The 15538-nt window shown below is 45.1% G+C and overlaps 1 protein-coding gene across 4 annotated transcripts in view; it reads right to left on the bottom strand.

Moving 5' to 3' along the window:
- Positions 1-15254, bottom strand: part of ATP8A1 (ATPase phospholipid transporting 8A1) — a 263767-nt gene extending 248513 nt beyond the window's left edge. For 2 of the 4 annotated variants that reach the window (XM_077279833.1, XM_077279835.1), the window contains exons 1-2: positions 14984-15222; positions 14328-14424 (exon numbers count right to left, since the gene is read on the bottom strand). In XM_077279833.1, coding sequence (XP_077135948.1) covers positions 14328-14376 — 49 coding nt within the window. In that variant the 5' untranslated portion in view covers positions 14377-14424; positions 14984-15222. Of the gene's footprint in view, positions 1-14327; positions 14425-14983 lie in introns of all 4 variants that reach the window. The other 2 variants (XM_077279834.1, XM_077279836.1) reach the window with 2 other exon arrangements.
- Between the last annotated feature and the right edge of the window lie 284 nt (positions 15255-15538).

Below are 15538 nucleotides of genomic sequence, written 5' to 3'. Positions count from 1 at the left end.
GAACAACATCCACTGCTGCCAACCGTGTTACTGGCGCACACCGACTGCTGCCAACCGTGTTACCTGGCGCATACCTACTGCTGCCAACTGTGTTACCTGGCGCACATCCACTGCTGCCAACTGTGTTACCTGGCGCACATCCACTGCTGCCAACTGTGTTACCTGGCGCACATCCACTGCTGCCAACCGTGTTACCTGGCGCATACCTACTGCTGCCAACTGTGTTACCTGGCGCACATCCACTGCTGCCAACTGTGTTACCTGGCGCACATCCACTGCTGCCAACTGTGTTACCTGGCGCATACCTACTGCTGCCAACTGTGTTACCTGGCGCACATCCACTGCTGCCAACTGTGTTACCTGGCGCACACCCACTGCTGCCAACCGTGTTACCTGGTGCATACCTACTGCTGCCAACCGTGTTACCTGGTGCATACCTACTGCTGCCAACCGTGTTACCTGGTGCATACCTACTGCTGCCAACCGTGTTACCTGGCGCACACCCACTGCCAACCGTGTTACCTGGCACACATGGACTGAGGCAACCGTGTTACCTGGCACACACCGACTGCTGCCAACCGTGTTACCTGGCACACACCGACTGCTGCCAACCGTGTTACCTGGCGCATACCTACTGCTGCCAACTGTGTTACCTGGCGCACATCCACTGCTGCCAACTGTGTTACCTGGCGCACATCCACTGCTGCCAACCGTGTTACCTGGCGCATACCTACTGCTGCCAACTGTGTTACCTGGCGCACATCCACTGCTGCCAACTGTGTTACCTGGCGCACATCCACTGCTGCCAACTGTGTTACCTGGCGCACATCCACTGCTGCCAACCGTGTTACCTGGCGCATACCTACTGCTGCCAACTGTGTTACCTGGCGCACATCCACTGCTGCCAACTGTGTTACCTGGCGCACATCCACTGCTGCCAACTGTGTTACCTGGCGCATACCTACTGCTGCCAACTGTGTTACCTGGCGCACATCCACTGCTGCCAACTGTGTTACCTGGCGCACACCCACTGCTGCCAACCGTGTTACCTGGTGCATACCTACTGCTGCCAACCGTGTTACCTGGTGCATACCTACTGCTGCCAACCGTGTTACCTGGTGCATACCTACTGCTGCCAACCGTGTTACCTGGCACACATGGACTGAGGCAACCGTGTTACCTGGCACACACCGACTGCTGCCAACCGTGTTACCTGGCACACACCGACTGCTGCCAACCGTGTTACCTGGCACACACCGACTGCAGCAACCGTGTTACCTGGCGCATACCTACTGTAGCAACCGTGTTGCCTGGCGCACACCGACTGCAGCAACCGTGCTACCGGGCACACACCGACTGCAGCAACCGTGTTGCCTGGCGCACACCGACTGCAGCAACCGTGCTACCGGGCACACACCGACTGCAGCAACCGTGCTACCGGGCACACACCGACTGCAGCAACCGTGCTACCTGGCGCATACCTACTGCTGCCAACCGTGTTACCTGGCGCATACCTACTGCCGGACAGCAGATCATCGGCCCACTCTATGCCGCACCCCTCCAGCAGCCCCAACGTTCCCACAGGTCATGGCCTTCATGAAGCAATCTCCAGAAATCACCGCCCTTGCACCGCTATTCCAAGGGTGGACCTATTCTTTGTCCTAGTGTAGAGCTGCTGCACCCCACGTATCCGCCATCTCCTTACCTCTAAAGACAGGGCTCCCTGTAAGGGGATTTCACAGATGCAGGAAATACTTTTATCCGTGGGACAGAAAGGCTTTCAATAAATGAAATTTTCTCAGGCTGTAAGCCTATATTTCGAGGAGCCAAAAAAAGAGACAGAAGTCCAAAATTACGGTCAATGCTCAGCATGTATTCGCGTAAAACTGGCATTTCTTCAGCATCATAAATGGTTAAAAATTACAAACTGCTTGTAAAACCAAGCGACTGTGCAACTTACCCTACAACAATGGAGGGATTTTTAATGCAATTGTGCACTGCTCATTATCTAGCCACCGCCACAATACAGCTGTCTGTGAAGCAAAGAGCGCAGCGCTTACAAACCCTTCGCTATTCAGCTTGTAAGCGCTGCTCTGAAGCGGACTGGACCATTGGATTCGGACAGCTTCAATGCCCTTGCAATCCTCCGATGCTGCTGGGAGAGCGGGGAGAGCGAACTGTTTGGTCTAGCATCACAACCATGCCGCTAGTCCATAAGGAGTGTAACCCCCCGTCCTCCAAACAGAAGCAAAATTGCCTATTTACTGGCAGTTCATATTTCATGTAGTTTTACATTTATTTTCTACAATAAATGTGAGCAAAATAACAGAAACATTGTCACCAAATAGTCACAGTAATCATGTATCACCAACAGATTAACAAAAGAGTCAGACACCACTGAGCAGTGATCCTAGCGCACCCCACGCCCAACAAGCAAAGCTCCAATCATCCGCGAAGTAGATTTTTCTAGGAAAGACACCTCCTTATATCTCAGGCACTGATGGAAACTCAAAATCACAGGCAACTCAAGGTGGCTGTCTTAAGGGCTATGACCTATGTCTGAGCAGCCCAATCTACAAGCATAGCGCACACTGAGGCTGTGGGTCTGCCCTCAGTTCTTGGACAGATCTCAGACACCTTTGAAAATTTTGGAGGACAAAAAAAAAAAAAAGTCAGAATGCTGTTTACTTCCCCAAAAATGTAAACTCTGCACTTGATCACAGTGAGAATCTGGTATCCTGGCTTTTCGTTGATGAGAGTACATTGAAAGGCAAGTTAGGCAGATATTGGGCACCTGCTATTCAAGAGCTGGAGGAAATAAAATACGGGTGATGAAGTTTTTGTATGATACCAGGCAAAGGAAAAGCTAAGGGGCTAGTGATGTACAGGTCCTTCTCAAAAAATTAGCATATAGTGTTAAATTTCATTATTTACCATAATGTAATGATTACAATTAAACTTTCATATATTATAGATTCATTATCCACCAACTGAAATTTGTCAGGTCTTTTATTGTTTTAATACTGATGATTTTGGCATACAACTCCTGATAACCCAAAAAACCTGTCTCAATAAATTAGCATATTTCACCCGACCAATCAAATAAAAGTGTTTTTTAATACCAAACAAAAAAACCATCAAATAATAATGTTCAGTTATGCACTCAATACTTGGTCGGGAATCCTTTGGCAGAAATGACTGCTTCAATGCGGCGTGGCATGGAGGCAATCAGCCTGTGACACTGCTGAGATGTTATGGAGGCCCAGGATGCTTCAATAGCGGCCTTAAGCTCATCCAGAGTGTTGGGTCTTGCGTCTCTCAACTTTCTCTTCACAATATCCCACAGATTCTCTATGGGGTTCAGGTCAGGAGAGTTGGCAGGCCAATTGAGCACAGTAATACCATGGTCAGTAAACCATTTACCAGTGGTTTTGGCACTGTGAGCAGGTGCCAGGTCGTGCTGAAAAATGAAATCTTCATCTCCATAAAGCATTTCAGCCGAGGGAAGCATGAAGTGCTCCAAAATCTCCTGATAGCTAGCTGCATTGACCCTGCCCTTGATGAAACACAGTGGACCAACACCAGCAGCTGACATGGCACCCCACACCATCACTGACTGTGGGTACTTGACACTGGACTTCAGGCATTTTGGCATTTCCTTCTCCCCAGTCTTCCTCCAGACTCTGGCACCTTGATTTCCGAATGACATGCAAAATTTGCTTTCATCAGAAAAAAGTACTTGGGACCACTTAGCAACAGTCCAGTGCTGCTTCTCTGTAGCCCAGGTCAGGCGCTTCTGCCGCTGTTTATGGTTCAAAAGTGGCTTTACCTGGGGAATGCGGCACCTGTAGCCCATTTCCTGCACACGCCTGTGCACGGTGGCTCTGGATGTTTCCACACCAGACTCAGTCCACTGCTTCCTCAGGTTCCCCAAGGTCTGGAATCGGTCCTTCTCCACAATCTTCCTCAGGGTCCGGTCACCTCTTCTCGTTGTACAGCGTTTTCTGCCACATTGTTTCCTTCCAACAGACTTACCATTGAGGTGCCTTGATACAGCACTCTGGGAACAGCCTATTTGTTGAGAAATTTCTTTCTGGGTCTTACCCTCTCGCTTGAGGGTGTCAATGATGGCCTTCTTGACATCTGTCAGGTCGCTAGTCTTACCCATGATGGGGGTTTTGAGTAATGAACCAGGCAGGGAGTTTTTAAAAGCCTCAGGTATCTTTTGCATGTGTTTAGAGTTAATTAGTTGATTCAGAAGATTAGGGTAATAGGTCATTTAGAGAACCTTTTCTTGATATGCTAATTTATTGAGACAGGTTTTTTGGGTTATCAGGAGTTGTATGCCAAAATCATCAGTATTAAAACAATAAAAGACCTGACAAATTTCAGTTGGTGGATAATGAATCTATAATATATGAAAGTTTAATTGTAATCATTACATTATGGTAAATAATGAAATTTAACACTATATGCTAATTTTTTGAGAAGGACCTGTATCTGTAGGGAAGTGTATCTAGCCAATTTAAGGGGGGAAAATGTAGTTTTAAAGTTCATAAAAGGGAATAGGTCAGCAGATTTATGATATGTAATCTGAGAGCAGCATGATGTAGTTAAAGGCCTGATTAGAGCAATGTGTCACTTACTGGGCTGTTTTGCTGTTTCAATAAAATCAGTGTTTTATCAGAAGGAGATTATCACTACTGGCCTTGCGCCTCCTAGTCTAACCACCCCCCAAGCTCGGATTAGCAGCTCTCTGTCACTATACAATGTACACAGAAAGCTGGTGTGTGGTCAGAGTTATACACAGCTCAACAACTGAGCTCTGCAGCAGAGAAAACAGTGACCATCATTACTTCTGCACCCAGTAAACTAAGTAACACATCGATGGAATCAGGGTTTCTGTCCCTACATCATGCTGCCATCATATTACATAGAAAAACTTGCTGACAAATTCGATTTAAGGCAAATAAAACACCTTACTATAGGATGAATGGATTCTATGTGAACTACACACAATATGGGTTTGTACATTACAAACGGCCGACCAATGTCCAAAGATTGAGAATGGGCAATATGTCATCAATGGCAGAACTTCATGGGCGGCCTAACTTCTGGTAGCCTAACGATAGATACTCCCAAATGTGCTGATAGCGCAGACGAGAAGTAGAAAATCTGGGGAGCAAAAAAAGCGCAAATAGGGTCTTAACTGGTTAACAACATGGGGTGCAGCGGGGAGAGGTACGCTCACCTTGTTTTGTTGCAACTAAGCAACATGTAAAAAGCATCGATCAGCTGCTGCAGGACACGGGTCCAAAGACCGGGGATAATGGTGAAACCGAGTACATGTGTCCAAATCTGCGCTGCTGATAAAGATGGATGGCGGACGATATTCTGCAAAGCTTTATTTCAACCAGGTTAATAGTCAACATGTTGTTTCGAGGTCACGCAGGACCTTTTCTACAGGACAAAACCTTATAAAAACAGTTTTTGTAAGGTTTTGTCCCGAGGAAGAGGTACTGTATGACCTCGATTGACTATTAACCTGTTTGAAATGAAGCTTTGCAGAATATCGTCCGCCATCCACCTTTATCAGCAGCGCAGATTTGGACACATGCACCCGACAGCGGGGAAGAGACAGACGCTGCTGGATACCCATTTCTACAACCGACTAAGGGAGTAACCTCCTAACATCTCCGACATTATTTACACACAAGGAACCTACCGGAGGCTCCAGGGACAAAGGGAAATGGAACGAAGAGGCCGATACAAGAACAGAGGATGTGATAAGAAGTCTGGACACCGACTTTCCATAATCTACAGACAAGTCACACCTTCAGAATATATTCCAATCACGTTTACAACATATTAAGGGTAAATTGGTTAAAACAACATACACGCCTCTTATGGAAACTGAGCAACAAGCAGAACAACCCATGGACAAGTGTGGGGCTTATTTTGGAATTAAGTGGCCATGTGTTCCCAACAGCCAATGCTGTACTTGGCTTCATCCATTGGTCCCATAGACATGACAGCTATTTCATTCAGATGGGTGACTCCGGATAACCCGCTCTCTTGAGTACTGGGGTCTAGCAATCTGACATTTATTATGTATCTGTAGAAGTTATGGTTCAGCAGAAGTCCTTTTGAAGTTCTCCTCCACCCTGGTACTTTAAGTACCAACACATTTGCCATGTATAGCCATCTTACCAGTCGCCATGTGTTCTCTTAACGCCGCCCTCTCCATGGAGGCCTTCAAACCCGACCTTCAGTATCATGGAGAGTGGTAACTCAAGCTCGCCTACCCGTTCTCCCATGACAAATGTATAGTCATTTTTAAGTGCCAAGGTGAACAGTGGCTTCAAGGAGCACAGGACCCTAAAGCAAAGAGGACTGGATGACAGTGACAAAGGTATTGGGACCCAAAAGTAAAATTAAAATACGGTGATTGAAAGTCACAAAACAAAATCCGTGCACCATCTTCCTTCTGACACAGCCACGGTCTTCTCTCCTCTCCGGTCACCCTACAGCCATTGCCTTATTATCCGCATAACATCAGACCAACTAAAATTCAAGGCCGCTATACAAATGGCTCGGGCTCACACAGAAGCTCTTTGTTGGCAGTGGCATTGGAGGGCCGACACACCACAGCGTCACAACATCGCCTGTCACTCATGAGTAAGAGCAGAATAACTTCCAAAGGAGTCCCACAATAATATTTCCATCATTTGCGGGTGACACCATGCTGCTTTACAGCCATAGCCTAATAACAGAGACAATTAAGGACTGCTGCCATCTAAATACCACATACACTAAAGACTGTATATGGCAAAACCATTGTTGGCCAGCAGCTATCTCATCAATACCCAAGAATGCTCCTGTGTTCTCTAGGAAAAAAGCTGCTGCCAGACATCTCTGGCAGCAGCTTACATGTTAGAGAACAAAAAGATGATGTGGGCCCCCCCACACGTCAGACTGTCGACCAAACCAGTCAATATCGGAGACTCTGATCGACATTACACAAGGATTAGCCCCATTGTCATTCAATTATTTCAAGCTTTGCTGTGCCGAATCTGCTGGAATAATCTGCATTTGTCAATTTAGTGTTGACAAAGATGTTCGGGATTTGTAACAGAGCGTGGAACGGGATTACAACATCCTTATTCATTTGCAATAGAAGCAGAACATTAGCGGGTCGGATGAGGATTTAGGTATGGAATGCGTGTCCAAGTTTTCACCCAACCCATGAAGTGTGCGCATAGTTTGTACTGACGGAACAGCATCTACTACGAGGCCGAGCATCTTTCTTCATGCGTGACCTTAGACAATTCTGATTCCGTAATTAATGTCCAGACTTACGGAAACATTGTACAAAGCCGTTAATGCCATTCGTATAGTTGTAGACCGTGACAGTAGGACACCATGGAGCAGAGGTCCCCAACCATTGTGACCTTGAGAGCCATGTTCAGCTCTGAGAGAAGTCACCACCTATATCCAGCACCTGCCCTACACCCAGAGCCCCCCATTACTGGTATAATGACCAAAAAAGCTTTTCCACAGAAACCCCACCAAGGCAGCATGCCAAGCTCTGGGGTTTCCTATCTTACCCCCATTCAGACCTGCTCTTCTGTGAAGGGCTACACACAAGTCCCCATCTAGAGATCTGCTCTTTATAGCCGTTTGCTACAACTGGCGCTAATGCACCAAGCTGGCAGACAGCTGCGAGCCACACATCACGGGCCTGCGAGCCACACATCACGGGCCTGCGAGCCACACATCACGGGCCTGCGAGCCACACATCACGGGCCTGCGAGCCACACATCACGGGCCTGCGAGCCACACATCACGGGCCTGCGAGCCACATGTGGCCCTCGAGCTACAGGTTGGGCACCCCTGCCATAGAGCGTGCTGTAACTGCATATATGAACCAATATCACACCAAGAAATAACGAGGAACCTTACCAACCGAGACCTCTTATCTGCAAAGCTTTCTATGTGCAGTCCATAAAATATGCTTTAAATCTCCAACCATATTGAGGATTTTATTTTTAACACTTTAACACCTCGGCTTGTCATGTGCCAGGGAATGTGTAACTGGCGCTCTTATGTAAGATGTGCGAGCTAGCACCATGGAATATGTTTCCTTCATTATCTTCAGAAAGAAGAGATAAAATGAATGCGACAACGGAGTAGACCAGGAGGGCACAAGCTCTCGGCATCACAGGACCATGATTTCCGGAGTATTTTACAGCCTGTAATCATCACACTGTGCGAAGGTTAAAAAGCAGCAACAATGGCAACCCGAGTCAAGAGGAAGCTTCCGGCTCCTGCATTATCCCTCTTTGATGTCGCTCACCCAGTGCTCCCAAGTGCCTGCATTCATTTTCTCAGGCCTCGATAGGCTTCCATCTCATTTTCTGCAGTGCTTTTCTTCAGCTAGGAATTTAAAAAATGTTTTTCTTTCTCTATGTTTTTTTTTTCAATCAAAAGGAAAATAGAAAAAAGAAAAAAAACAGATCATTTGAAGAGCACTCTATATTTCCCTATTGGCCGCCTCTTAAAAGTTTTCACCATTCACCAAAAAAAAAAAAAAGACCAGAAATAAAAATGTAAAGTCACTAATAGATGGATTCAGAGTAAATCATTACAGAAACTGATCTGTAGTAAGTTTGCTAAAGTCAGAGAGCAATGGACTGGTCAGGCCCCGGTGTAAAATGGGAGCTTTATTATACCCATGTTCGAGGCCCAACATCCAGACCTCCCACAGTCCATCGGAGCCAGAGTACAAAACGTTATTACCAAAAATGTTCACATCAGCACTGATTTGGAGCCATCATCCCCAAGGGTATTCTCAGATGCACCTAATGACCCTGTCTCATTGACAAAAAGAAATGCACCTAGGACCCTGTCTGATAGAACATCTCCCAGACCCTCTCACAGAATCCTCATTGCCCATGTCGTAGCAACACAAGCTATTCTATGCCCAGCTCAGCTATGCTTGCAGAGGAGAACATGATCAGGCTCTGGAGATCCCCATGAAATGTGGAGCATGTACGGTAAATAGTAATGAATATTGGTCACGTAATGGTTGACAGTCACTATATTCAAAACTATCAATGGTTCACTCATCCATCAAAAGAGAAAATTGTCCATGTCGAGATCGAACTATCCATCAGGGAGCACACAAAAAAAGAGCAAGCAGGGGCCTAAAGCACTGCGGAGAAGCAGGGTGCTGCAGGGAAATGTAGCGTTATCATATAAGATTAGGACGCCCATTCTGCTATGTGAAGGGGCATGCAAAAAGGTGAAGAAGGACATGAAGACACAAAGGTAGAAGAAAGAAGGTGAGGGTCTGAGTTATTGAGGGTAGGGGTCTATAGTGTGAGGGTCTATGAGTTATTGAGGGTTGGGGTCTATAGTGTGAGGGTCTATGGGTTATTGAGGGTAGGGGTCTATAGTGTGAGGGTCTATGAGTTATTGAGGGTTGGGGTCTATAGTGTGAGGGTCTATGGGTTATTGAGGGTAGGGGTCTGGGCACAATACAATGAATAGCGTGCACAGACAGCACCCAGGAGGACACACTGTACTGTCCTGCATGGAGAAACACTGGTACACAAGCAGCTTACAGGCTTTATGTATGCGGCTAATAGATAACAGTGTGCACGCTCTCACATGTAGTGTCCAGGGGATTAAAAATCAACCTTAACAGTTACAGGACTTGTGTTTATCATTTCTGCTTTTGGATCATGATTTAGTCGGAGAGATATTCCCCATGGTTGTAATAATTTGAAAACTGTTTAATAAAAAACCAAAACTTTTTTTTTTTTTTTTTTTTTACAATGACAGTGCCAAATGTGTCCCTCCTCCTGCACACACAGTCCTGGCCACGTGCCGGCACGGAAAACACTGTCCGGAGTCGGGGAAAAAAAAACACCCACTTAGTACATCGTGCATTCTATATTTCCCTTAAGACTTTGATGGAATAAGCAATATGGCTGCCAAAAGCGTTCAATCAGTCAATGAAAAAGCTACAGGATGCTGTGTGTGAACACTCATGACGGCGGTGCTTGCCTCTTGCAGTGGGGTGACAATTACCATGTGGGTATACTGCATGCACTGTAACCCTGCCATGTATGACCAACAACTGGATCACAAATCCGCGGTAAATGCAGAAGGTTTGCTGCACGGCGCCAACCACAATCTGTGAACCCAAACCAAGAGTTATGGGATCAGATATTGGCAAGTGGTTCCCCCAAACAGTACTCAATGGACAGAGCAAAATCACATAGGGTCACAGACACCCCCAATACTAGAACAGCAAGGAAATTGTCCCCAGCGGCCCCTCACCCTAAACACCCTGAAAACGGTTTATCCGGCACCGGTCACTTCCACTGCAGTGGTGGATGGCACCGATGACGTTATGAGCCCACACACCGACCAAAGTGCGTGCACAATCATCAGGTCATGTGCGGATTTCCTGATCGTGTGAACGGGAGCCAGGGCAAATAAATAAAAGTATACACGATCTCACAGAGGAGCACGATCCGCACGTCCCAGCAGGTGTGTGGGGTTTGTCATGTCATCGGCACCGCTCACCCATAATGTAGAAATGAGCAAGACCAGATAACTAATGATGAGTGAGCGTGCTGGGATAAGGTGTTATCTGAGCATGCTCAGGTGCTAATAGTATTTGAGCATGCAGAAGATAGTCTATGTTCGAGTACCCGCAGCTGTTTGACAGCTGCAACACGTGAAGGAATTGTCTGTCAAATAGCCGCGAGACATGCAGCCAAAGAGACTCAAGCATTTTTTTAGAGCACTCCGGAGACACTCCACTAGCACCCGAGCATGCTCAGATAACACCTCATCCGAGCATGCTCGCTCAACACTACAGATAACCCCTTTAAAAATGAGAGCTGCTATCTGCTCGGCTGCATGTCTGGATCGATCGCCCGCAGGCATATTGGACATTTAGGGTATGTGTCCACTAGGGTGACCAGATCTTATATGGGTTTGAAAAAATGTGGGAATCTTGTCCGTCTGGACCCCACAAAACGATTCCCCTTTCCGGATATTGAGATACCCAAAATTTGAGCTCGATCAAACGACGTTAACCCGTGCCGCTCGTCGCTCAAAGTTTGAAAAAATCCGATTTTTTGCCCAAAAAGCTGACATATGAAGCCATAACTCCAGAATGGTAAATAATAAAAACACGCTTAATATCTCAAAAGAAAGCTAATGTTGTTCTTCAAAATTTATATTTTATACATAATTGTTATTTTAAGTCAAACTGAGTTAAAACATCTTTTAGCCCCAAGAACGTGACCTGGTACCACTAGGAGCATACTTCGTATATTTTGTTATTAAGTGATACATTTTTTTTTTTTTTTGGTATATTTTTGAGTTTAAAGTAGAAATATAATAAAAAAAACAAGTAATACTGATAAGTCTAATGACTTTTTTTATTTTAAAATATAAAAATGAGGTATTTAATACATATTTAAATAATATAATATATAATATAATATAATATAATATAATATAATATATATATATATATATATATATATATAATATAATATATATATTATATATATATATATATATATATATATATATATATAATATAATATAATATATATATATATAATAATATAATATAATATATGCACATGCATTTCTGTCGGATAGCTTACATTGATCTAACACAATGGATAATTTCATGTTTAAAATCTCTTTAACGCCCCTTGCAAATGAAAGTTTCATCCTCTTGCTCTCAGATGGTCCTGGATCTTCTGCAGCTTCTTCAGGGATGTTGTCCATTTCCTCCAAGCTCTCAAGTTCCTGGTAGATGTTGTCCTCTTCAGTATCTTCTTCTTCTTTTCCTTCTTCTGAGCAATATCAAAGAGATCATCCAACCTTTCAACAAACTGTTTAAATTTGTTCTTGGCCGTTTCCGATGTTTTCTTCCGGTCTTTTTGAAGACTTCTCCACGCGGCGTGAACTTTTTCCAGCTTAGTAATTGCATCTTGCTCATGCTAAGTTATCCGACAGAAATGCATGTGTATATATTATAATATATATATATATATATATATATATATATATATATATATATATATATATATATATATATATATATATATATATATATATATATATATATATATATATATATATTATTATATATATTATATTATATATATATTATATATAATATATATATATCATATATATTATATTATATATATATTATATATTATATTATTTAAATATGTATTAAATACCTCATTTTTATATTTTAAAATAAAAAAGTCATTAGACTTATCAGTATTACTTGTTTTTTTATTATATTTCTACTTTAAACTCAAAAATATACCAAAAAAAAAAAAAATGTATCACTTAATAACAAAATATACGAAGTATGCTCCTAGTGGTACCAGGTCACGTTCTTGGGGCTAAAAGATGTTTTAACTCAGTTTGACTTAAAATAACAATTATGTATAAAATATAAATTTTGAAGAACAACATTAGCTTTCTTTTGAGATATTAAGCGTGTTTTTATTATTTACCATTCTGGAGTTATGGCTTCATATGTCAGCTTTTTGGGCAAAAATTCGGATTTTTTCAAACTTTGAGCGACGAGCGGCACGGGTTAACGTCGTTTGATCGAGCTCAAATTTTGGGTATCTCAATATCCGGAAAGGGGAATCGTTTTGTGGGGTCCAGACGGACAAAATTCCAACATCGATTTTTTGTGGTCACCCTAGTGTCCACGTTCAGGATTGCATCAGGATTTGGTCAGGATTTTTCATCAGTATTTGTAAGCCAAAACCAGGAGTGGAACAATTAGAGGAAAAGTATAATAGAAACATATGCTCCACTTCTGCATTTATCACCCACTCCTGGTTTTGGCTTACAAATACTGATGGAAAATCCTGACCAAATCCTGAACGTGGACACATACCCTTATTGTGGTTTTGTTTTTTTTAACTACAGGAAACCATTTAAGCTTCAAACTCATGTGAAAAATCTTCCTCTTCTTACATGACGCTGGGTAGAAAGCTCAGTCAGAGAGCGGTGATACACTGCAGTATCAAATAGCAATCAGTGAGTGCGGAGTCAGCCGGCGGAGAGATAAGGAGCACTCGCCCTGGAGAGATAAGGAGCGCTCGCCCTGGATTCAGCCAGCGCAGAGGAATCGGTAGTGTCACAGGAATAAAATGGATAAATAGGAAGCAAGGGCCGGCAGACTAACTCCATACACATCACGGGAATCACGGTACCGCCACCGTCATACAGCAAATCCCAGACATGAGCTGGAGAAAACTGCACGACTCCGCCAGGATATTCTGACATCTTAGATGGGGAGGATGACGCAGCGCGCAGCACTAATCTTCCCATCAATATGACGGACTCCGCAGGCGAACAGGCAAAGCCCATATAAGCACCAATATATAGCGGATCCAGCACTACAGGACAGGAGGAACACCTGGATGAAGAGTAAGCAGGGCGCAGGCAGCGAGTTCACCTACACTGGTGACACGCTCAGCTCTGCTGTACAGGGTGTGGGGTGGCTGATGCAGCAGAGCGGAGTTAGTTATTGGCACATCTCAGTGACACTCCCTTCATAGTCTGCTTATGTATAGGACAAGTTAGAAGGTATCCTGGTGCTGATCACTTCCGCAGGAGATGAGCAGTACTGTCGACGTTACAAACCGGCACTCCGAGCAAAACATATGCATGGATCCAATTCCTCCAATGTTGAAATCAGCAGCACGAAATAATGCGTTTAAAGGGCCAGTCCCATGTTCCTAAATGGATACTGCCGAATAGTACGTGTTAAAACAAGCACTTCTGCAATTTACGGATTATTAAGATTTGCAGCCATTATTGAGAGATGAACCCTTTTTTTCTTTTGTTTACAGCTTGTTGCCTAGGAGACCGGCCATCGCTGCTGTCCAGCTTGTAAGCACTGAGCCGGCGCTCGCCAGGATTAGGAGGCAGCAGTGCACTCCAGGCCAGATTCAAAACAGCGCTTACAAGCTCAATAGAAAGGAGCGTGTAAGCGCTGCGTACAGTCTGCTGTCTAGCAGCAGTGGTCGGGCTCCAAGGCAACAAGCTAAACAAAAAGTGTTATCCTCACAGGAGTGGCTGAAAATGTTAATAAACAGTAAATTGCAAAACTTCTTGAATTTACAAACACTATCTGATAACACCCATTTGTTTGGAAGATGGGAGTAACCCTTTAAAAACACTATGATAGCAGAGCTGGGATCCAGAAAGGAAGCGACGCTGCACTGACTATATAGAAGGTGACTACTTACCCCCGGCCCTGGTCCGTAAGTCGGCCACGGTGGTGTGAACAGTGGACATGATGATGATGATGGGGGTGATGCTCCTCAGCCCTTGGAACAGTCACGCCTAGGATAAAAGAAAAAGAAACAATGATGCAAATGTAAGAAGCCGGGTAAGGAGAAATATACAGGTGTGCGAGACACGGGGCTCCGGCACCTGGGGGGCTCAGCGAGGACCACCGCACATGGACTATGCCAACAAGGACGAGAAAGGGGGGGAAACTACGTAATGGCAGAGTATGGATGACAGGGAGGGGACATGATGTCTCCAGAGAACGAGGGACATCGAACGGAGTGGTGGAAGGAGACGCCGGGGGTCATTGTCTGACCGGTCATTGGGGGGTACGGAGTGATGGCCCTTACAGTAAGGCATGGGGGGGCCAAACATTTTGGTAATAAACATTTTTGATTAAAACATTATTAATAAACAATCAATGGTAAAAATGGCAAATCTCCATAATGGGATTGATGTAGTGATCGGATCGTCAGTGGAGACGCAGTGATTACCGCCGTCCATCCTCTGAGTGTGAACGGGGCAGAGCACATACATGGATGGATGGATGGATGGATGGGTGGGTGGATGGATGGGTGGTCTCACAGCCAGAGGTGAGGGCACAGAGCAGTACCAGGTGATCAGGGCCGGAGCTGGATGTCACCGCCACTTCAGGGCTCCCGGCTCCCAGCACAGCGCACACTCCGCAGCCCATCAGTCCCGGGCTCCTCCGGCCCCGCTCCGCTCCAATCTCGGTGCACAGCCGCCTTATCTGTGTATTCACATGTGTTATCCTCCTGCAGATCCCCCGCACACAGCGCCGAGCGCACAGCACGGACACACGTCCTCCTCCCGGCCGCTCCGAGCACTACTGAGCACACAGAGCCGCCCGGCAGCCCGCTCCCACTGTGGACTGAACCATTGCACAGAAAGGGGGGGTGAAGACGTCATCGACAGTGAAAAACTAACAAACACGCGGCTGTGGACATCGCTGTCGTGATATAACGGTGATTAGTAATTATAATGGCTGACGCAGTGTGTTACTGAGAGGTTAGTGTTTAATTTGTGTCTTCAATCAATGCCGCCGCATCACAAGTCACCCCTATATTAGTGATGGTTGGTCGCGCCCCGTAGCAGGCACAGAGCGGAGAGACAGCGCCAGTGACAGGCTGAGCACAGTCATTAATCT

This window comes from Ranitomeya variabilis, chromosome 1 (assembly GCF_051348905.1).
Source record: "Ranitomeya variabilis isolate aRanVar5 chromosome 1, aRanVar5.hap1, whole genome shotgun sequence".
Classification (NCBI taxonomy): Eukaryota; Metazoa; Chordata; class Amphibia; order Anura; family Dendrobatidae; genus Ranitomeya; species Ranitomeya variabilis.
This window is presented reverse-complemented; position numbering and strand designations above follow the sequence as displayed.